The sequence below is a fragment of the Gymnoscopelus braueri genome, assembly GCF_963280865.1.
Source record: "Gymnoscopelus braueri genome assembly, chromosome: 8".
In the NCBI taxonomy this organism is placed as follows: domain Eukaryota; kingdom Metazoa; phylum Chordata; class Actinopteri; order Myctophiformes; family Myctophidae; genus Gymnoscopelus; species Gymnoscopelus braueri.
In genome coordinates, this window is record NC_137609.1 from 45,820,646 (window position 1) to 45,845,245 (window position 24,600).

The following is a 24,600-nucleotide window of genomic DNA, read 5'->3' on the forward strand; positions in this document are numbered from 1 at the left end:
ACAAGACAAACACAACAAACACAAACCCTCCTACCCACCCTCACAAAAAAATTACAATTGATATCAAATAAAAATGTACAATGAAGAGGGCAAAAAGTGGAAAAAAGGAGGGGGAAAAAGACAAAAAGGGAAAAACAAAAAAACAAAACAAAACACCAGCCAGAAAGGTATGAGAGGAGATGACAGCAAATGTGATACGCTTGTTGGTCCAATATATTATGCATAAAGAAAATACACAGAGGATGCTTAACACATGTTCTCAAGCACTTGAGGGGCCACCTCGAGCACAGGCTCCGCTACAGGAGACCGACCAGTGGCAGGAGTATTACAACACATGTGTATACTGATCTAATTAAGACCCAAGGTTCCTGCTGGTAATGATACAATATACATATTATATTGCAGTAGAGAAACTCAACAAGGGCACCATATTTCTTTTACTCAGATGTTCTGCATGACCATGAGAGAACAGTGCACTCCCACGGGACGCCTAGTTAGAGTCAGCTAGAGGGAGGTGCCGAGATTTAAAAAAAGGAGAGGAGAACACTGTGGTTCATATTAGAAATCTTAATAGGCCTGATTTGCATACACATTTCATGCATTCTGCAGACACCGTTATCCCAGAAGCTGTTAGGGGTTGCGTGTCCTGCCCCAAGGACACTTTGACAAGACAAAAGGACTGAACCAGGCAGGGACCTACAGTATCTGTTACAAGGCGGACACACCCAGCCACACTGACCAATCCTGACCTTCTCTGCTACTAACTTACGACCTCATTACGGACCTGACCCGGGCCTGCCCGCCCGAGAGATGCACCGAGAGACGATAGGCAAGGGGGGAGTCAATGAACTGCTGGGATGTCATGACTAATGCAGGAGCTTGTGCCTTTGATACACAGATGTGTCTACACGTTGTCATCGGTGCACCAGCCCTCCATATTTCATGCTCTGTATTACAGTTGCACATGTCGCCTTTTATACCTCCCACCGCACTGCTAAATCCTGAGGCTAATTTGACTGACTCTGAAAGAAAATAAATGAATAAAATGTACTCATATGGGGCGAGCTATCTAGAAGAGGGTCTGTATGTGTGTCTGTCTGTTAGTCTGTTCACAACTAATCTTGCAAAGCTGGACCAATCAAGCCCAAAAACGTTGTTTTCTTTTCTTCACATATTGTGATTTATTTTCTTTTTTTAACCTTTTATTTTATACTTAAAGGTAGGGTAAGTGATATTTTTGGGTTAAAACAAAAAGTATTTTGTTAAAAGGTTAAAGCACTATATTCTGATAGTAATCATTGCTATAGAGTGTTTGTTCAGTACCAGGAGTCTCCCCGGTCTCTCCAGCTCTTTAATAAACAGAAAATACATTTTCTGGTAGGTGTCAAAATCTCAGCCAATCAGGAGAAAGTACCCATTTTAAGCTTCATTTTTATAGTGTTCCAGTTCCAATTTTGCCTGCTCATTTCTTAGTGTCATCACTTTCAATTTCACTTGTTTGATCTATATCCTGATTGATTTCTCTATCCTGATTGGATAAAATTGGAAATGAAACTGAAACTGAAACGAAAATGCATTTTCTGTTTTATAAAGAGCTGGAGAGACATGGATACTCCTTATATGGACAGGACACTCTATAGTAACGAGCACAATCAGAACATAGACCCATTTTGCAATTATTTGAATAATTGCAAATCACTTACCCTACCTTTAAAGTCAATGGCGGTCCAAATGGATTTAATATGCATTTCTGAGGACATAGTTGTAGATCTGACTGATGAGACTGACCATATGACATCTGAGATCCACATGGAAGTCTTGTTTCATTAACACTCAGGATTGTACTGTGCACTTTACCCATCTCCCCTTGTTACTACTCTATGCTGCGGTAAAAGAGGAGAGTGTGATATCTTTATATCTTTGCTGGCCAATAATGGCGCTCTTTGAAGTCAGGCGTATTTTTTTTTATATATTTTTTTACTTTTAAAACAATGGCATGATGTTTCCTTTGGCAACAGAAGATCCATCATTTTCTCAGCTGTGCAGTTATAGCCACTGACATGCCAGTGTTCTGCTCTGGTTTCCTTTTTCTTACATCACATTGGTGAAAGATCGGAATGATCTATTGCAGGAGAACAATCTGTTTGTTTTGGGTTTTTTTTTTTAAAGATGGCTGTGAACCAAAGTTTGGATGGCAGTAGAGATAAGAAACGTTTCAGATTATTCAGATAAAATGTCTCTAAAGCTGTTGACCTTGTCATGTTGCTTGTTGAAAAGGTTTCCTCATGCTTTGCAATCCTAGAAAAGCGGGGCGTCAGACTGCTATGTTTTGGAAATATCTGATAAAGCCGTACATTTTGAATTGATGGAATCCATGTTTAAGATTAACACACAGAAGTAGCTGGATTTTAAAACAAGTAAGACGCGCCGAACGCGGGAAGCGAACGCAGCTCGAAAATAACAATAAGAAGAATAGAAAGGAATGAGCAATTGTAGAGAAGTGGGTGGTACAGTGAAATTAGTGAGAACAGGGCCGCCACAAGAAGGCTCCATACCGCTAGCCCTATTTTTTTATTTGTCTTTTTTAAATTGTTATGTTGTGTATTTACGGACTTGTAATCCGTGTTATTTCACCGTGATGGAGAGAGCGTAGAGAGAAAGTCACGTGACTGCCTCCGCCTCGTATTGAAGTTAATGGGGGGGATATGGTTCTCCTATGCACGGAGTTTCGGAGTTCCTAGTCATCTATGCACGGAATTGCCGTTTGTCAATCCGTGCTATTTCACTGTGTTTGGGGGGCGATCGGGTTGGTTTCATAGTAAGCTCCACTCTGAGATCTGTCAGCAGCCAATGAGAGCGTGAGTCACACAGGCAGTGCACACAATACTGCACACAGACACACGGACACACACACACAACCCGAGCACGGTTTCATAGTAAGCTCCACTTGCGCGGACGGCGCGCCTCCTTCCGCTGCGTTCGCAATCACTGCTTCAAAGTCCATGACAGATCTGGGTGTAACAGAGCAGGTCGAGTCATAGTCTCCTCCAAACAGCATGCAAAGTGATTTGAGTGAACAGAAGGGTCGAGGAGACCAGAGGTAGCAAACCCAGCCGCAGGGAAAAAGAGGAAGAAACCAATAAAGCTCACTCATTGAGACTCTTCATTTAATTACGGCCATTGACTCACAATTGACTGCAAATCCCAGGCATTAATTAAGATGACTTCAACAAGGCATAATCTGCACACAAACAAACAATACCAGGAGTTTAGAAGAGCAGGTGCCTCATTAATTAAATACTGAGCCAGTAAGGCTTTTAAGGGCTGTTTAATGTTAACTATACATCCAACCAGTAACAAGTTCCTGTCTATAACCAACTTTGGGGCCGAGTGGTCCATTACGTGGAATGGAAGACTACTGATTAAGTGTGTTTCTTGAAGTTGAAGCTAAGACTGCAACAATACTTAGTCCAACATTATTATAACATGTTGTCTATTAATTCTGCCTATATTTTACCCATACATTTTCCGTGCTATCCTTGCTGCATCAGATGCAGACATGGTACACCCTTCTTATTTTGTTGCTTCTTTCCTCTGTTGCTGCCATTGTACTGTACCTAATTGCTATTTAGAAAACCGTGTCAAGTTGTATTTGTAGAGTGTATTTCCTCAACATCCCCTAAAGGATCTGATTAATTTTTCATTTTTCAAGTTTCATTTTCCCTCAAATTAGGGCCTCACTACAAAATGTTCACCCCCGCTCGTGGTGAAGCCCTGCTCTGCCCCAGGAGGTGCCAGCTCATGCATAGAGAATCATTCGCATGGTTTTATCTGCCAATGTCTGGGGCCAGCCAAATGGTGTGATAAACAGCTATGATTATTGGGAACATCTTGCACCACCAAGTGCTCACTTGTTCGCGAATTTAACATTTTTGAATGTAAAACTAATAGTTTTTAAATGGGCTTCACTTGACTGTAATTTAAGAGTAAGGCAGACCATTTCTTTTCACAGTTCAGCAAAACATTGCTTGAATCTTGAAGTTACAAGTATTGTCTAACGCTTGTTCTGCAGTGTCCATCTGCATTATGTTTGACTCCTGCATATCATTGTTGATACTGCATCAACCCTTAATGGTGGGTTGTCACTGCGCCACAGACCAAGGCTAATTCTATGTATGAGTCTCATATTTAGCAATGAAGCGTCTCTGATTCTCTCATTCTCTCCACAATGTGCTTCAAATAAAGTGTTAATGAATCCCATCAGCACCTTCCCTCGCTATCCCTGCTGACACGCCCACTTTGAATCTGCCTGCTAGTCCAGCCTGCTGGCAGCCATAGTGTTGCAACAACCTTTTGCGTGGTATTATTGAGAAAAGTAAAAATGTGTTTTGTATCCAGATTGTGCTTAGATATGGTGTTTACCCCACATTCCCAGTATAAACATTGAAGGTAGATCTGTCTTTCCGGGGGGAAAATCTCTTCCTTGTAATATTTATATCCTTTAGAAAGAAGACGCTTCATCCTTGCTGTCATCTTTCAGTCATGGAGTAAAAAGTTACAACTTAAAAATGTACCGCTTGCTTAAACTATGATATGTCGCCTTTTACCTTTTATGCTTTACATGCACTTCCTAGTTGAATTTGCGTACATTTATTTTGTTTTTTATGTTTTCGTTTAAGCATTTATTTTTTCCACACAGTTATAATGTGTGAATTTGAGATGCGTTACATTTACGCGTTATTAACAAATGAGGTCAAATGACCGCCTTTAGGGGGTCATTCTGTTGATCATATCAGCTACATTATGTGTCTTGGGTGCATTTGAGAAAAAGAATAGAATCCGCAACACTCAAATATTCCAATACAATTTATTCAATGACGTTTCGTCAGGTCCGTTTTTAAACCTGAATCCTCTGAATCGTCCTATTCTGTGGGTTACTGGTGACATCTGACATCTAAAACTCACTCTCAAAGGCTCGTGAAAAACAGGTTAAAACAATTGGCAAAGTGACCGTTTAATGCCAGCTGTAAACCAAGCAGAACCATAGGGCAAGCTTTCAAAAGAAGTGCTTATCACCCACTAATGTTTACATTTCTGCCTCTCTTCCTAGCTGGGACGACGTATATCTTCGGAAAAGGAGGGGCTCTCATCACATACACCTGGGCCCCCAACGAACGGCCAAGCACCCGCGCGGACCGCCTAGCCGTGGGGTTCAGCACGCAGCAGAAGGATGCCATCTTGGTGCGGGTGGAGAGCACCCATGGGCTCGGAGACTTTCTTCAGCTGCACATTGTAAGGATGACGCTGGTTTCTGATGCTTCATTTATACTTTGTCGTGCACCGGTGCCCGCGTGCCGAAAATAGAAGCTGTCAGCTTATAGATCGTCTATTTCAGTGGTTCTCAAACTTTTCCGTATCAAGGGCCCCCAAATTGACACTTATTAGCCCGCGGACCCCCATTTGAAAAGATATGCCCATTTAGACCTGAGGCCGATTCTAAAAACGCCTTCTAAGTTTTCTGGAAAACTTCAAATATTTATTCAAAAATTACAAAAGATGTATGTTGCTATATACTGTACATAGCAACAGGAACCCCAAAAGGGGTTCTCCTCCTGAAAAGGTATAGTTACAAAAAGGGGTTGCCGCCCAAAATGGGGTAAGAGAAGATTTTTACGGCTCTAGCAGTGATTCTCAACCATTTCAATTTCAAGGACCCCCAGTTTGACATGCATTAGGGCTACGGACCCCCATTTAATGACATTTCTATCTCTGGGACCCCAATTTATATTGGAAAATCTACAGTATGTTAATTTAACTCTGAGAGTGTACAATTACGGGTCCATTTGGTTCCATTTGTACACTCTCAGAGTTACAGACCCATAAGGGTCCATTTCGTTCCTAACTATCCATCATTTCGCTGGGGACCCCCTGGAACCCCCCTTGAGGGAAGGACCCTCTATTTGAAGTGCACGACACCGGCATGCAGTCGCGTATAAAACAGGCTTACGGGCTGACATCGCTCAAAATGTCCCATGTGTTATTCCTGTGGTCTGATGCATATTGGCCCACCACTCATTAGCTGTGAACGTAAACACTTCTCTCCCTCAGCCAGAGACCAGAGAAATAAGCGACAAATCAGCAGGGGTTAAATTAAGATTTGTAAGGAGGGTGAGCTCTAGTGGGTCTGTACACAGAGCGCTTCAGGGGGTGGACGGCTACTATAATTAGCTACAGTATTTACATGGAAAAACTAAAAATATTACTGGCACATTTAATTACACCCTCTTTATTTATATTTTCGGTCAGATTCCAATGAAAGACAAAACTCCCGCACACTGTCTTCACAATTGCAATTAAAAAGGTTTAAATGGGAATAACAACGTTTCGGTCTGTTAGACCTTCATCTTTTAGTCAGATTCCAATAACTACAGTACAGTAGGCGTACTTACTGTCAACTGAACAGGTTGCGTTTCTTTTCTTTTTTCTTTTCTTTTTTTGCAGCTGAGAACAAGCTGATATGCAGATGTGCAATGAAAATGTTATAGCTCCAATTAAAGTGGGATGTGCCCACAGACAGTATTGGATCAGTGTCGGGTACTCGGCTGTTTATCTGATGAACTTTAGAACATTATTAATTGCACCTTCATTCTAACCCTCCGTTTAGAATGTAATCAGATTGCTGTTCTATAGCACTTTGAACTGACATGTTGTCAGTGAAACATAGCGTAGTATGTCAGTCTCTAGATGCATATCATCGCTGTCGGGTAGAAACCTTGTATGTCGTCCAAAACTGTTCCTTTTCAGAAAATTGGAAAAAGAACCTGCGTTCCAATGGATCCAATCCCCAAACCCACAAACACACTTAACCACTTTCACTTCAAAAATGTAAAAAAAAAATGTCGATGTGCTATCTGCTATTTTTGCTACTTTTGTGATGCACTTGACGGGCATTCATTTACACAAGTTTAAATATACAACAACGGTATATACACTATTATTTCATGTAACGTTATGGTGGCTACTTACTGAATATTAGAGTAGATTCACACCAACATTTGACATTTAAAGTTGCATGTTTGAACGAGGTCACTCGAGCATGTGGCATATGGTTGCCAGCGACTAAAATGTAGCTCACCCATTCTTGAGAATGGGGACAAAACCTTTATTTTTTTATAATTTCATCACATTAACTTCAATTATGCCAGGAAAATATATTTTAAAAGATTAAAGTGTTGACTATTAAACCATGTAATGGGCCAATCTCCCACAGTTTTTTTGGGTGTCATCTCCATAAGATGGCATATCTGACGGAGTTGACAAAATGCTATGTTTTTTTCATTCGAGTCAATTTATTTATCAAAAAAACACATTTAAATAAAAAGGCAAAAGTACATTCTTACACCTATGTTATCAATACACATGGTTAGTTTTTTTAATGCTTTAAAAAATATATTTGAAGTTGTGAATCCTTGTTTTAGACCAGGGTGTTTTCTGGGAGTGCAAGTTTAGGTGTTAAAAAAAGGAAACCAGACCAAAATATTGTATAAATCTTATGTAATTCATATATATAAATCCTTTAAGAATATATTTTCACCAATTGCTTTTTTAAATTATTGTGTTTATAAATAATAATTTGAAATGTTTTGGTAGGACACGATTTGTCCCAATTCTCAAGAATGGGTGAGCTACAATAGTGATATTGCAGTAAGAACATCTTGAACATCAGGCAATAGCACTCATAACTGCATCAACAACAGTATTGTTGTATTCAAATTGGCATGGACAAAATGGTTTACAAATCCATATTGCAGCAAACCTACAAATGAATTGTGTGTACTTCTCTTTCAGTAAAGAGCACAACAAAAGCTTTGAGAGATGCTCATAGTTGAGGGCTAGACCTACGTTTTAATATACATTTATTAGAGTCTGCTGAAAGAGTGTTCAGCCTACGCACTGCCTGCACATTATGCTCCGTCTCTAAAACATTTTAAAGACCGAATTAGCATGGAGGCCGATTCTAGCATGGAAAATGGTAGGTAATTGTTCAAAGCATATTTGTTCAACATATTAGTATGCGTTATTGTTATTTGTTTTAAACAAACTGTATTCTAGACTGTCTAGATTGTTAGCCACGCACAGCACCCATTGAAGCTCCACTTATGATACCACTTCATGCTAAACTTGACCGCACACTGGATCATCTAATGCAGCAGTTCTCAAACTACCCAAAGTGGGTCATAGTGGGGTCGCGAGAAGGTGCCGTTGGGGTCGCGCATTGGCTACCGAAAAAAGTGGCGTCGTGACCAGCGTGAGAGTTGATGTCAAAGTCGGCCACTTGATTCCTCATACACACATACAGCTCCAACCAACCGAGAACCAACAGAGCAGCAACACAGGAAAAAGACTACACACACACAAGCCCTTGCAGAGGCACACAGAACTGATGTATCTGTTCATAGCAGGAATGAAGTTAAATATGAGCGGGTGCCGGGTGGCTTAAACAAGTTTTTGAAACATTCGAGAGTGAGAGGGTACAAGTACATGGACCACCTGTCCATTCGGTTCCATTTGAACCCTCTCAGAGTTATATTACATAACATAATTACTTTAATATTAATAATGTTCTCAACTGATGAACCAAATAGGCCTTATAACCGCATTCTTTATTTGATGGGATGCATCCTCTATAGAATGACGCACATATGGCTGTTGTATCAGTGGAGCTGTTTTTGAGCTACTATGTTATTATTTGTATAATAACTGTACTGATTGTGTCAAGAGAGCCTGAACATATCAGAGCTTGTGCATTGATGTGTGAGAAGAGGACAATTCCAGTTGATCTCATTTGCGATTCAGAGAAACCAGAAAGCAGCGCCAGCATAACAGACAATACATTTCAGTAAACATTTTGTCCCAGCCATGATGGTTCACAAATAAATGACATTTAAATGTGATCCCTTGAGGCTTCGAAGAAAATAAATGACTCGTCACCCTCCCGCTGCAGTATAAAATATAGACGGTTTGTTATCTGTAAGTAGACACGGGGTTCAGATCTAGGGACGAGCCTCCTTAAACACATGCGACTTCGTAAACTCAGTAACTGTTTGGCAGCTGGCAGCAAACATGTCCCTTCTCAGGGGAAATCAGCCTTTTTAGCAGCGTGTAGCCCCGAGACAGATGTGCCATATGATGAAAACCAGAAGGGACATCTGTCAAACGGCCGTGACTGGTGTAATAATTCAACTCAAACCTCTTCCCAAACCCTAGGCCTCCAAACAGTAGTACAATCTCTGGTTTACGTGTTCCATTATGCTATACTGAGGATTATAGAACTATTTGAAAATGATTGGCTGTGATGGTATGTTAATGCCCACAGGCTTTACAGTTTATGAATACATCTTTATCTATTTAAAGTGGAATACTTACATACAGACAACACAAAGCAATAAGAAAACAGCAGTGGCACATAACTTAACAATAAAAACAAGTGGAGGTCACTAATGGGCATAATTAATTGATTGATGTACTTTATTTAGTAAGACATGAGAACAACAGTACATGGAAGTACAAATTCACAATACAAGGTCTACCAAACTGGAAGGCTCATAAGCACTGAGCTTGTTTAAAATGAGATCCCCACGCACACAAATCATGATGACATATAAGAGACAGACAGATATACACTACTATACAGAAAGTCATACAATCAGCTTACAGGTTACTGGTATGAAAAATATGTACAAGAGGGGGAAAAAGGAAAAGTTCGACAGGGGCCATTTTCGAATGGCAGCCTCCTGATAATTCCATGACAATTACAATATACACATGCAGGTCATCCACAATTTTATAAGAATTTGAATACAGTAGGCTAATCAATTAATTCCCTGACTTTTGGGGAATATATGATTTACAATTCTGTCCCTATTCGACATAACTCGGACGGCGCTGAAAATACGTTTAGGAGGCTTTACTTATGAAGCACAGGGTACAGGGAATGCAGAGTTTTGTGTATGTGGTATCTAATACAGAGAAATATAAAGCAAAGATAGGCAAATAAACACAAATTACAGTTCACAATCATGTCAAATACAAGATCACAGTGACCTCCTTCAAATGGAAAAGGAGCACTAATTAGCTATATCTGCAACACCTGGCAGTTACCTCATTAACTAATTAAATTAACACCAAATTGCATCTTACACAATATATAGCCTACAGTTAACATAGATTCATACATCACAAGCATCAGTAAACAACAGGCACATTTAAGCTGCACTTCAAATCACTGACATATACAGTATAACTCATAACTCATTTAACCACACATCATGACACAGTGTTAATTGTAAAGCAAACTTTGGCACATTAAGAGAAATAAAAGTAATCTCTCAAACATAGTTTCTCACCTGCGTCATGCACGCACGCACACAAACAAAACAATAGAAAAGGGCAGAGCTCTGGTCCTGTTGTGTTGCTCAGGGAAGGTCTGCTCACTGAATGAAGCTCTGCTGGGATCAGACTCAGCCTTGATTGCATTCAGGCGTGCCAATCATATTTGGATTCAGGTGCGCAAGCAAGGGCTTTTGTACTGTCAACATGTGCCTTATTTGCCTAGCCTGGTAAACCCCCCTCCCTCCGGAAATCTCATTTGCATTTGATTTCAGGAAGGAGTCTGGCCTGAAGGCTTGTCTGGGCGTTTCTAGCCCGTTCACCAAATGGACGAGCCTATCAGCGTCGTCGCTCATCGTTCTGTGATTGACAGCAAAGGTTGGCCAATCAGGTGGCGAGTTCGAGTGAGCCCGAATGGAGACATCTTTTTTGACCGCTGTGTTTTCTACTCTCTTTTAAACTTGAAAACGCTCTCAAACTTCTATTTTGAGGCACGGAATTTACTTTTAAGATATCGTTTGGATAGAATTTAGTTGTTTAACTTCATATATGTGGTCAATTAATCATGACAGAGCCTATTTAAAAATAAAACCGGCAGGGGCGGGCAGTGACACGCATGTATCCGAATAAGGCAACCTATTTTGGGCATGGCCGTCTCAAAAGTCCTGTTGCGTCACATTAGTCTGGAGGTGGTAAAAATGCACTGGCTGAAGGGGAACACTGCTGATTGGCTGAAGGGGTTGTCAGTCAACGGTATTACTCCCACCCAACTCCAGCCCACAGCCACATTGCAGAATGGGCGATCATGCCAGACGCACTCCTGAAATAAATTGCAAATGAGATTTCCGGAGGGAGGATTTACCAGGCTATTATTTGCCCCCCCCCCCCGTTTACACTGGCAGCCAAATCCAGCCTGAATCCAGCCTGAATCAGATCTGTGCCATATCCAGATTGGAATCCGATTTGTTTTATGAAGTCTGAACAAGGTCACATGGAATCCGATTTTTACAAATCTGACTTGAGCCACATTCAGAGGTGGTTTCAAATCTGATTCAAATTTGATTTCTAAAGATGCGTCTCAGTCTGAACGCAGTAACCCGATCTAACCACCCAAGTCGCATATCAAACAGTCCAAAACGTCATTTGCAGCGCAACCCGAGCGCCACTGACGTCATTACAGAGTGTGAGAATAGATGTTGATTTACGAGAGTGCAAGGGGTGTAATGAAAACAAAACAGTAGTGCATTTTTACAGAAGAAATGGCGAGCAGCATTCAGTGGACAGGCGGAGATTTTCAATGTCTCCCAGCACTTTGAGGGGATGCCTCAGTACAAGCAAAAACGGCATGGCAGAAAATGAGTTCACAAGGTCCTATCTGCAGTGTCAGAGGAAAATAAAGAATTTTAAGAACACATATGAGATAAAAGTCATGACGTCTACGTCGTTACCACGGTAACCAAAGCAGATATATAGATCGGTGCCGCGCTATGAGCTTGTATATCTGCAATTTTTGAATAGCCAAAAAAATCTAAAGTGACACAGATGCGTTCCAGGTCTTAATGGGTTAAGTCACGATATGCCTTTTGGGGGTGAGATATACAGGTGTGTGTGTGTAGGTCCTGCCTTAATGAATGTACATACTGTATGTGATTGTTTGCCTGTTTGTGTGTGATTGTGTATGCACAGCCACCTCTGAGTCTGTCTGTTGTTCATAAGTCTGGTAGCGTGGAGGAAAATGTTATCCCAGAACCTGCTGGTCTGGGCGACCGCTTGCCAGATGGTAGCAGCATGAAACAGTCTATGGTTGGGGTGGCTGGGGTCTTTGATAATCCTACGGGCTTTACTCACATTTTGTCCTGTGTATAGTAGATGGATACCTCTGATGCTCTGGGCTGTACGCACAACCCTCTGCAGCTCTTTGCGATTGAGGGCAGTGCCGTTCCCATGCCAAGTTATGATGCATCCAGTCAGGATATAACACTATTGCACAGCGAAAGTCTTCATTTATGACCCTTATGGGCACATTTTTACACTTTCAGAGTTGGATGAACTTCTGTAGTTTAGATGGCTGCTTCTTTAAAAATGTCAAGACATTCTCAGCAAATACAACAATTGCAAATGGCGCATTTATTTTAAATAAATGCGCCATTTGCAATTGTTGTATTGGGCAAATAAATTATTTAGCACCGCTCTTCACTGGGCTTTACAAAGTGCATTACCTTCACACATTCACACACATTTTCACACACTAAGCAAGGCACCAACCTGCTCATTGGGAGCAGTTAGGGGTTAAGTGTCTTGCTCAAGGACACTTTGACATGGAGCTGGAGTTCGAACCAAGAACCTTCAGATTGCAAGACGGCTACTCTACCTCCTGACTGTCATTACCTCCTGCAGAGCTTTCTGATTGCAGCCTGATACGAGTCTTGCTGTCAGATGCTGCTGTTTCCAATATTCAAATTAACATTAAGATTAAATGGATAACGGGCATGCCCTGGTGGCGCACCTTTTACAGACTAATTGATTGAACACGTACTGTACATGAAGTCTCTCTTCACTGAACGATCTGATAAAGTAGAAATGCCTGAATATAAATGCAATCAGTAAAAGGAAATAAAACGTTAGGGTATGTTCACAATGTCCGCCTCTCTTCGTTCTCCTTTTTGTTTGGACTCCGACAGAGTCTAGAGACGTTCAAGTTGAACTTGAACCTTGAGTGAAGTGAAGTGAAGACTTGTTACTGCTTCCAATGCACCACAGACAAGGGCATGCTTTCAAACTGAGAAAATAAATGTCTGGTTTAGTGAGGCGGTGAGTGCAGTTAACAACAGTAGCATTGGCTGTGTGCATGCATGTGATGTCGTGTATGATCAGCTCATTTCCAAATCTGAATTTGCATTTTTTTTCCTGGTTAAGTGGTTTGTGTTGGGGAAAATCCAAGGCAGCTTAATGGCCATATCAATGTAAACAAAAATAGCCATTAAACAGGCAACACAATTAGCCCAGCAAATGCTGGGAGCTGTTAACAACAACACAAGGCAATGCAGTAAAAACCGAGCTCCATCCTATTCCTAGTTAATTGGCGACGCAAGTAACTATACAGACTTGGCACAGCAGGCATATCCCCGTGCCTCACTGAACTTCTTTTGATGTGGTCTCGTTTAAGTAGTACTACAATTTTCTAATTTGCACAATCGGCCTTCCCAGCCAAAGGCTGCTGGCAGTAAATGTAGACGGTTATCTGCATAGTGAGTTGAAAATATCTTTGCACAAAATTCTAGATCTTGTTGTGAAATATGCATTTTGGCATGTGCATACAGTATACTGTATACTGACTGTATATACTAGTGCAGTACCTATGTCTTAAATGAGTTCGAAGACGTCCATCTAAGGCACAGAGAGTTGCCTGTGTCTTGTCTGTCTGTGGGCCCAGATTATACCCCAATTTATGCCAGGAATCGGTGTTGTCGGCACAAATTAGCGTTGTTAGGCAACAATTTTGTTTTCGATGTCAGACCAGAGCTTTATCAGCGAAAAAGAGAAAGAGAAAGAGAGAGGGAGGGGGGGCGAGTGAGAGGGGGATGGAGGGAGAGAGAGGGCCGGAGGAAGTGTGAGAGAGGGAGGGAAGGAGAGGGGGAGAGAGAGAGAGCCTATTTCATGCACACAACAACGCAGCTAATGCTGGTTACCAAAATCTGTTTGTTTCTTTGAAGCATCACTCCTCGATGCACAATAACATCGGCAAAGCTGGGCAAGCTGATAACGCGGCAGAAAGCACCTTGTATGTATATGTGTGTGTGTGTCATTTCAGCATCATATTCACCTGTTTCCTAGGCTGTGTGTTTTCCACTTCCTGTCGATTTCATTGGATATCATTGGTCATCTGACCAGTTTCATTGGATTTCATTGGATCAAATCGACAGGAAGTGAAAAACACACAGCCTAGGAAACAGGTGAATACAGTAGGTTGTGAATATTTTGTGCTCAGTGGGATGATGTTGTACCTTGCTATCTGTCAGTTGTAGAAAAGTCCCAAAATGAGACACAAGTAAGCCAGCTTGCACATAAGCTGTGTCTGTTTCTGAGTCCACAACACAAAAAGAAATTGCTTGAATTATTGACTGAAAATGCCTAATGGACTACTCAGTACTTCTTTACAAAAACATGAGAACTGAAATCTCAGACTATACTGTTTGAAAAGAGACCTTAATAGCTAAATGAATCTATTGTCCTTTCTGAGTGCATTGTATTTTGCCCTTTTTGTGGGCCATCTAATCGATCAGTAATCGAATCTAATTTAACGGACTGAGTGTAGAGTTAGTGTAGAGTTACATACTGTACGACAGGTGCACTAAAGCTTGAGCTGCTCTTATTGGATGCTGCCCATTTTATATATTTCATGATTTGGCAACCACAGAAGACCGGATTGGGGGAGGGGGGGGGGGGGTCGGAGGAAGAAAATGTATATATTTTTTTATTGCAATCAGTGTTCATTTTGACAGCAAATTCAGATTTAGTTTTAGTCCTAGTCTTTGGAATAAAATTCAATTTAGTTTTGGTCATATTTTAGTAATCTGAAATGTTTTAGTTTGAGTCTAGTTTTAGTGGACTAGATATCAGAAGATCGACTAGTCGACTAGATCTACAGTTGATTTAGTCGACTAAAATAGTATTTGGCGGGCCGTGATGGCGTCGTGATTCCATGTGTATCGGAGGAGGCATGTGGTTTCAATACCATCCCTATAGGACCAACCAGTAAGGGTCAGCAATGACAAGAGTACATGAATGTTTGGGGAAATCAGGGAATTAGCATAACGGGGAAAAGAGGAACATTTTACAAAAAATAGTGGATGAGTTTGATATTTTTTGTGCCTTACTTTTTTATCGTCACCTTGGTCTGAAACTAGGCGGTTTGCTGATGTAGCCTTGAGAAGGCATGTAAATGCTCACAAAATGAGTCAAAAATTCACCACCATCTGCTGAGTGTCACATTAAAATGTCATTGCCATCATATTGCTGTTTCTTAGGAATAAAAAGACATTGGAAGGATTTTTAGGTTTGCACTGGTCAATCTCTATAAAGCCTGCCTCAAGGCAGAGTTGAAAATGAAGCAAAAATGATATATGAGTATTATCTACTGGCACTTGTGGCTTTGGACAGTGTGAGGAAATCACATAAGGATTCTTGTCAGGGTTCATTGGGTTTTCAGATGAGCTGTTACAGTACTGAACTGACCTAAATGGACTGCTTGGCTTATATTCAATGCTGCAAGATGATGAATAATTGCAGTATGAGTTAATGTAATCTCAAGGGTTTATATTAGTATATGAAGTGCAAAGATATTCTAAATTACGATCAGTCATAATTGTGATTTTCTTTTTCTTTTCTCTTTGTACTCACAAGAGGCCTGTGTCATTAATATAAACTCATATAATTAATATATAACTACCGAACATGAACATTTTATAGAATACCATATGGCCATTATAACTCAAGTTCCAGAGATGCACTTAACACTGTTCAAAACTGTGAAACGGGATGTTCATGGTCTAATAATGTGACTTTTATCACCCTTGGATCTACATCAGCTGGTATCTTAACGAGTGTAACAGGAGAAGGTTAAGATGTGGTTAATGAGTGGCATCTAGTGGACAACCGACTGTTGTTGTATTCTATGAAAACAACTTATATAGACTGAATCAGTGAATTCATAATTCAGACTTTACTTATATTACAATTAATTGAGGCGCAATGATAAAAAAAAATATCAGCATGATAAGATGATAAGACAATAAAATAAATGTCTTTGCATTACATTGCATCAAATGAAATGACAAAAAATGACAAATTAAATCTTGTATAAAACAAAGTAATGCACTGGGGAAAAGATTGCAGGTTATTTTTAGACAGATGCTAGGTTTGTTGTTTTGTTGTTTTATCCTGTAGTTTAAATGTACAGATTATCATTGTGATAACTGTTTAGACTGAAGCTATGTTCTTGGTTTACTCGTGATCCTAGTTTGCTGAGGCACTACACTGTCTCCCTGCATTTGATGTATGTGATTACCTTACTTATTGTAAGTCGCTCTGGTTAAGAGCATCTGCTAAATGCCTAAATTGTAAGAATCACAGTGTCACCATGTTCAGAGATCATGAGAAATCTTAGTGATTAGTTCATATTAGCAAGTATTAACGTCTGAGGCTCAACAGCTGTCAGTATCACACTCTACGGGTTTTGGGAGTGAGAGTATGTTGCATGACTGGTCATCGTATATGGAATGAAACATTAAAGGTCAGATCGGTGATTTTACAGTAAAGTCTTACAGGAACACTGCTGCCGCTGGCTTCTGCTGTCATGGTGTGATGTGTTGCAAAGAGGGAATTATGGACCAATTGAAGACTGTTGGACATAGCCCAATAGAGATTTTGATATACAGTACATTTCCTTTTATCAGTCTTATTGGTGTGTAACACTGTTTGTATCAGATTCATTCAGCAAAGTGCTCTACAGAATTCATACTGAATCTTTTCTCCACCTCCCAGCCAACCGTCTTGACAGTAATTGCCCAATCTTTTTTTCCATTTAAATAAGGCTTTTATCTTCTCCACACCTTCTTTCCATTTCCTATCTAATTTCTCTTTGGATGGCTGTCCGACCACCCTTCATATTTCATTTCAAACCGTAATGCTGACTGTTATTCCGTCTCTCTGTTCATATCATTCACAGGCCCACTCTGTTGTCGGTGCAATATGGCTGAAGATCGCCGAGTCTTACAAGAACTGATGTGTATCATTGATAGTTTCCGCATTCCGTTTCTTGTCGTCTTGCCTCGTTAATGGGAACACCACTTTGGGAATAAGCATTAGCCCTCTGCACTTTGTGTGACCTCTAGAGTAGAACACCATATAACCCTTAATTATTACTAGACTAAGTACGATTAAAATGGAAGACAAGAACAATTCGTAAAAACCAGGTCCAGACAACACTGCCACAGCTGGCTAGTGTGGTACCCTGTGCAGCACGGAGGAACCAAGGATAACAGACCTGTGGAGGCATGCAAGACGTGCCCCCTTATACTCAAATGCATGTAGCAGCATGTGCAGTTACATTAAGGGGACAGTATCAGGCTGTGCCTTTCAATGACTGTAGTTGTAGATTGTTATCATAGTCCATAGAATCAATTGTAGGCTATTTACCATAAAATATGTCCATTTTTATTTAATTAAAAAAAAAGTACACACAACAAATAGATAAGCACAGCAATAACCTAAAGTAAACCACACAAACAAAAACCTATATCGACACATACACATCAGACACTGACAAGAACACAGAAACAGACAACATTCTATCTCTTTCTGCCTTCCTCAGTATACCTAATTCCCATGGTGCTTTTTGCAGGCAAGTACAGGGCTGGCACGCTGATATGGACTATGGTCGTTACATCACCCTGACTCATATTTTATGAAGTCAAGATCGATATTTGTCTGTAAACACAGAAAATGGCACGACCACTGAGGGTGGTCGTGCCAAAACCAGGAAGTAAGGGTTGAAGTAAACCCTTTCCAGCACAAATTGGTGCCGCTAACAATGAGGATTTTACTGTATATTTAGTACCATTCTGAATTAGTCTCAGTAGATGGAGACAGTGAGATGGCATAAAATGGTCAGATACGGTGTCTATGATAATAAGGCTCATCATGTCCCCAGCACATTTTTCAATGCTAAAATTGAACTGCATAGCCCAAAACAGAAGCCATTGTTCCTGTGTGTTTCACTTCAGCTGTGTGTTTTCCTGTATTTTAAGTAGGTATCCTTTTTTTTCCCTCTCCAATTTATTCAGATGTTTTTAGTCATGGCCCACGGCTATGGGAATGCAATGCACAGTGCTGTGCATCAACAGAGTAGCTGCAGGTTGCCGAAATCTAAGAACCCCCTCACACTGACTCTCCATGCAGCTCAAGTAGGAAGCCATCTGCTCCTAGGAAATGCCTCTCGCAGAGCTAATGCCCTCTGTCAAAACAAGTAGGTAGGAGGCTGGGTAGCCGTGACAGAATGTGCCAGACTAGCTTAATGTACCAAAACACATGGATATTGAAGTAGTACCCAGGAAATAGAAAACTGAAAAAGGCCGGGCACTTGTTTATTCAAGCTTTTAACAGAGTGAAGAGGGTCTACTTTGAGTCAGCAGTCGACCAGGTGGATTGGGGCCATATTGCGATTCCACTGTGAAACTGAGTCAGCACAATGAGGACAGACCTACATTTTAGCATAAGGAAACCCTGTGGCCTCCTCCTTGGTCTAATGGCCCCAGTGCTCCGTTGCTGCCTTATGAATAGTAAATATGGACAGAGCCCTTTTTACTGCATACCTGCCGAATGCTGCGCAAGAAATCTATGCTCTCTTTTCAGACATCATCAACAGTGACAATGGATGGTCTGTTTTTATAGCAACTCATTGTTTTGTACAATATTTAACTAAGAATGATCTGCATTAGAACTGGACTGGATATGAGCCGCCCACACCTGATTATACCAGCTGTGGCTCATGCATTATGCACAAAGTGCACATTTGTAAATCTCATCCCGTGGTTGCTACTTCCATGAGAGCCATGAGAAATTTAAGCAATGCAATATTGCAATATTCCCAAAGACCATGCACTGTTTGGGAGTGGCATTATGCCTGCAGCTGTGGCTGCCCTAAGAAATTGTGCCAGGATAACCGATGATCACCCTTTGGCCTGCCTGGCTCAAATGACCCCCCCCCCCCCCTTGTGACCTCGCAGGTTGAACAGGCACCATCTAATCCAGTCTAGCAGTTGAAGCCGAAGGCCAAATTAAGAGGTGGTGCGCTGGGAGTGTGTCGACCAGCGAAGTGAAGCCGAGCATGGTGACGGCAGTGTGTAGCATCACCCCCAGTTACACAGGCACTGTTGGGAGAGAGAGCTCTCCCTCCGTAGAAGTCAAAAGGTGCCATCTGTGGCCTAGAAAGTGATTAATGAGACACCGCAGGTCTCCATGAGCACCGACGGTGCCACTGTTTTTAATACGGAACACCTGCCAACTCCATTTTACTGTCAGCCCCGAATAAAAGGGCAGTGGGATTTTGGAGGCAGAGATAACGGGATGACAGTAAGGCACTGAGGCCAGGTTTACACAGCCCAGTAGGTGCCACTGTCACAGCGAGAGAGATGTGTTTTCGTCTGCATGGTTTAAGTAATCTTTCTGCATGCGCTCCCCTCTGAATCGAGTCCTTACGTCTGTACCATCCTGCTTTGTGCACTTACATTTCCCCTTGTCTCGATAACAGCTTATGCTTCTCTCTACCAGTCTCTTGTCTGACATTTCTTATCCTGGCACTTTGCTCTTACGTGATCGTTCAAGGATCACACAAATGTTGTCTGGGCATTTTGGACACACAGCCCTAGCTTGTTCACTTTTATAGGCTGCTGTAAACACCGGATAAAAAGCATCAGTTGAATGCCTCGAATTAAATGTCGTTTTTAATCTTGCTGCTAATTCGATGCTATGAATGACGAACAACCTGATTACATAACATGGCTCCTACTCAGCTTAGGTTGGTTTACCTCATCTTGCATTACCTTACAGTACCGTACCGCACCTCACATTCTCTAATCCTGTTTCATCTCATCGCATCTCACCTCATCTCATCTTATCTCATCTCATCTCATTTGATCATATCTCATTACCTTTCATCAAATTACATTTGTTTTCATCTCATTGTAGCTCCTCTTATCTCATCTCCACCGCCACATTCTACCACTTCAAGGTAATGACAATGTGAAGCTAATTATTTTCAACTGTTTTGCAACAGGATGCAAAATATTGAAGCCAGGACCAATTATATTCATCTATTGTTAACACATTGATTGCCAAGATCGCATCGATGCGTTCTTTCAAATCCATCGCTTGCGTGCCAGCAATTCAAAAGAACGCATTGATGCATTCTTTTGAATTTTCATTGATTAATCTGTGATCGCACGGCTCTGTTTATTTCTCATCAGCACTTTCGTTTTCCACTTACGTCACACTCACCCGGAGCCGGATGTATTAAAAAAAATCCTTTCCGGGTCACATTGTTTTTCTCCGGTCATTTTCGTCCAGAATAGGGAAAAACACGGTTTTTCACACGTTATAAAAAACGAACGGACAGCTCAACTTCTATTTTCTTTGGTCCGGGTGACTAACAGTCATCGTCTTCGTGTATCACATCGTTTTCAGGCCGATCAGCGGATCAGGGATTGTCGAAAACATAACATCCGGTGAATGACTGGATCTGACGTGGGCCTGTTTGGGAGGGGGCGAGCGAGGTGATCAATGTGTGGATTTGCTGCTCTCTGCTGGTGGAACTGTCGTACGTGCTTAACTCATTGACTGCCAGAGTTAAAACCTCGTTCATAGCAGCCCTTGCCAGCGATTTTCGTGTTTTTTTGTTTCGTTATTTTGTTATTTAATTCACATCTAGAAAGTCTACCTTGACACTTGAATCGTTTTGATCGTTCCACCACCAGAGAGCAGCACATACCAAGCTTGATCGCCTCTCGATCACACTCGCCCCCTCCCAGACCCACTCACACAGTGAAACACATGAACCGGAAGTGAAATGTCTCAGATTCTGTTTTCGGCGAAAATTACTTTGTGATGCACAACGGGGATGACTGTTCGTCACCCAGACCATAGATTATAGGAGGGGAGGTCTCCGATCGCTTTTCATAGCGTGTGAAAAACCGTTTGTTTCCCTATTATGGTCGAAAATGACTGGGGGGAAAAATGTAAAACCGAAAACGGAACCCAAGTCATGGAACCGGATGCAGTGGTGGTTGAAGTAAGTGGAACCCGAAACTTAGCCTGATTCATAACAGAATAGCGTGATCAGAGCATAAAGATCAATAAAGACGTTAGATCGCATTAATGCGATCCTGGCGGCCAAGCGCGCTATTTATTAGATCGCGTTAATGCGATAATGGCGGCCAATGAGTTAACACCACAATCAGAGAATTTATTTGAATGAAAAATTAAAAAATTAAAAAACACGCAAATTGCTGGCACAGGGGTGAGTACATTATGAATAACATCTGGCAGTCAATGTGTTAATATCCTTGGAACTCACTGGAAGACAGATAACCAGTATCAACATATTACCAGAAAACTATTGATGTAATTTATTTAAGTTCTTAGTGAAATATGATACATAAGTGAAGACATTTCTGGTCAGGAAGTTGCTATTCTAATTTGCCATGTATTTATTATATATTTCCGGAACTTGAAAAGGCTATTAAAACATAAGTTGTGGCAGAGTCATTTGAAGGGACTATCAGAGGTGAATGTAACGTCTCTGTTCTCTCTCAAAATAGCTAGAAAAGAAAATAGAGTACATAAAAGAATACAGAATCAGATGCATGGGATTACAGTAGTCCTTTATCGTAAACACACCCCATCTGAAGTTCATCATTTAGTATCTGTAAAAATATATAATATACATTGTGTAAAAAGCAGGGGTTATTTTGTCTACACTTTTAGAAGTACAGCAGTAACTTTTGTGCTCTCAATCTTTTAAAAAGTTTCCACATTTTACAGATTATTGAGCGAATATGGACCACCACACACAAACAGGGGATTTTCTGCCACCCAGAGGATTGGCTGGGGAAGCAGCTCTGACCTTTCAAAGAATTGCTGACGGTCAATGAGGAGAGAAAGACAGATGAAAGTAAACTTGGCCAACCAAAAGGGAAACAGCAGGACTCTGTCAACAGTCATCCACGTCAGGGAATCTGAGTTACTTAGCAGCCTTGGGAGGACAATCCCAAACAAAGGAGAGAACCTATAGACCATTCCACACAAGAAGTGGCTTTATTGCCTCACCAGGCCTGCAGCAGCCAAGAAACGGCAACCTTCTCTTACTTAACCTTTATGTTCCACACAGCAGAGCCTGCACCTTTTTTTTAGATGGCGTCCAAAGAAATAATAACCATCCAATCTGTTGCCCAAATGCTAGGTACTCTTTCACATTTAAGAGATATGGGAGCGCTGCGTGGGTCAGTAATTATAGCCAACTGAGACCAAGTGCTCTTTGGAGAGGGTTATCAAATGCTAGGTTCTCTTATTGAAAGAAAAAAACATCATGATAACTAGCTAATAGAGGAGCAAGAGGAGTTAAAATGTCAGGACTTCTGAGAGCTTCTAGCTTTTATATCTTTTAAAACAGATCTCTTCCACTCTGCTATATCTTACCCATTCTCTCACTCTTGCTTTCTCTGTCTCTTCCCTTTTCTTTCACCTGCAGGATCAAGGAAAGATTGGCGTTATCTTCAACGTGGGAACAGATGATATCACCATCGATGAGCCTGCGGTCATAGTAAATGATGGCAAGTACCACGTTGTGCGCTTCACACGCAGTGGTGGCAACGCCACTCTCCAGGTGGACAACCAGCCAGTCATAGAGCGCTATCCACCAGGTAAGGAACTATGTTGTAGATAGAGAGATGACCTCGAGTCGGGGTGTGCGTGTGTGCGTGCGTGCGTGTGTGCGTGCGTGCGTGCGTGCGTGGTAGGTGTGTTTCTGAAAAAGCAGGGAAAAGAGACAAGAACTATTGCTCATAAAGAGAGAGCACCCTTGACAAGTCTGAGAGGAAGAGAGAGATAGAGCAAGATAGAGAATGTACAATGAGAAGTGAGGGTGACAGCCTTGAATAGTGAGAGGGACTTCTAGGTATGTTCGTCACACAAGTCTCATAACTTTGAAGATAGTTTCGCAATGTACTTGGAAGAAGGTCACAATGGAAATGAAAATGTGCCTTTTGACAAATTGCAAGTCAACACTCTTTTGTTTCCCACATACAGATCAATATTAATGCGAGACGTTTTATGACCCAATATATATCAAACTCTTTATGAAGCAGCCACAGGGACATACCACACAACACAACACAACACAACAAATAACTATCTTAAATGAAGAGATTTACTTCAAGTCACCCTGCTTAGTACTTCTAGCAGTTAATGTTTATTTGCTACAGTGAATTGCATCAGCACCTTGGAAGGGTGGTGGTTAAGTTGAGACTGGGCTGAGAATAAGGTCTTTACAGAACCGTCTGGAAAGTGGCCACTTAGACCAAATCTCTGTGGCTACTTTATTCTCTCCAATTTTCTGCCCAATGGGCTTTTATAGAATGCACCTGTGTGTGTGTGTGTGTGTGTGTGTGTGTGTGTGTGTGTGTGTGTGTGTGTGTGTGTGTGTGTGTGTGTGTGTGTGTGTGTGTGTGTGTGTGTGTGTGTGTGTGTGTGTGTGTGTGTGTGTGTGTGTGTGTGTGTGTGTGTGTGTGTGCATGTATCTATCACTTCATGGCATTATCTTGAGTTTATAAACATAACCCACACAAAATCTCTGCAGACGTTTTTGATTTCTTCTTTTCTTATTTATTTGTTGCAAAACATTCGCTGTGACATTGTGTATTTTTCCTGTAGACAGTCTTCCATTGACCCAGTTTTCTCAACGAGGAATATACAAGCTGACAAAAACATTAGGTTTTTCATCTCTATTCTATTTGTGAATTCAAATTGACAACTATGAAAATTGGATTGCTTTCTACGATTGCTTTCTACGGTGTGTCCATATTAAATGAAAACAACATTGATAGTGTGCCAACTGTCCTTTCTTTGGGATCAATAAAGTATCTATCTATCTATCTGTCTATCTGTCTATCTGTCTGTCTGTCTGTCTGTCTGTCTGTCTGTCTGTCTGTCTGTCTGTCTGTCTGTCTGTCTGTCTGTGGGTGAGTAACTACTTCAGGTATTGCATAAGAGCAAAATGGTTGCCTTGTGCGATGCAAAGGTGTGGACTAGCCGACACCAACTCAGGACTAAATGGACACTAATGGACAGTAGGATCGTTGCCATGTGGATATTGTCAATTCTGTGAAAAATACACAAGTGTCAATGGAAACCTGGTGACTAATCACAGACATAACTCCTTCCTCATCCCTACACTTACTGCATTGTTTTCTTATCCATTTAAACCCTATATTCATTGACTGGAATCCCCCAGGGGTCTACACTTGGTCCCTCCTTTTTTCCCTCCACACCAAATCTCTTTCCCGGAAATAGCCGATATCTAAAAGCTTCTTAACGCATCGCATTGTAAGCTTATAGATTGGCTATTTTCGAAGAATGTTCGCCTATTATGACATGACC

General features: G+C 41.2%; 1 protein-coding gene across 1 annotated transcript in view; it reads left to right on the forward strand.

Moving 5' to 3' along the window:
• nrxn2a (neurexin 2a) overlaps window positions 1-24,600 on the forward strand; it is a gene marked incomplete at both ends in the record, with an annotated part of 222,109 nt that overhangs the window by 186,700 nt on the left and 10,809 nt on the right. The window contains 2 exons of the mRNA XM_080434625.1: window positions 5,111-5,292; window positions 22,694-22,865. Of these exons, the coding sequence (XP_080290751.1) occupies window positions 5,111-5,292; window positions 22,694-22,865 (354 nt within the window). The remainder of the gene's footprint in view (window positions 1-5,110; window positions 5,293-22,693; window positions 22,866-24,600) is intronic.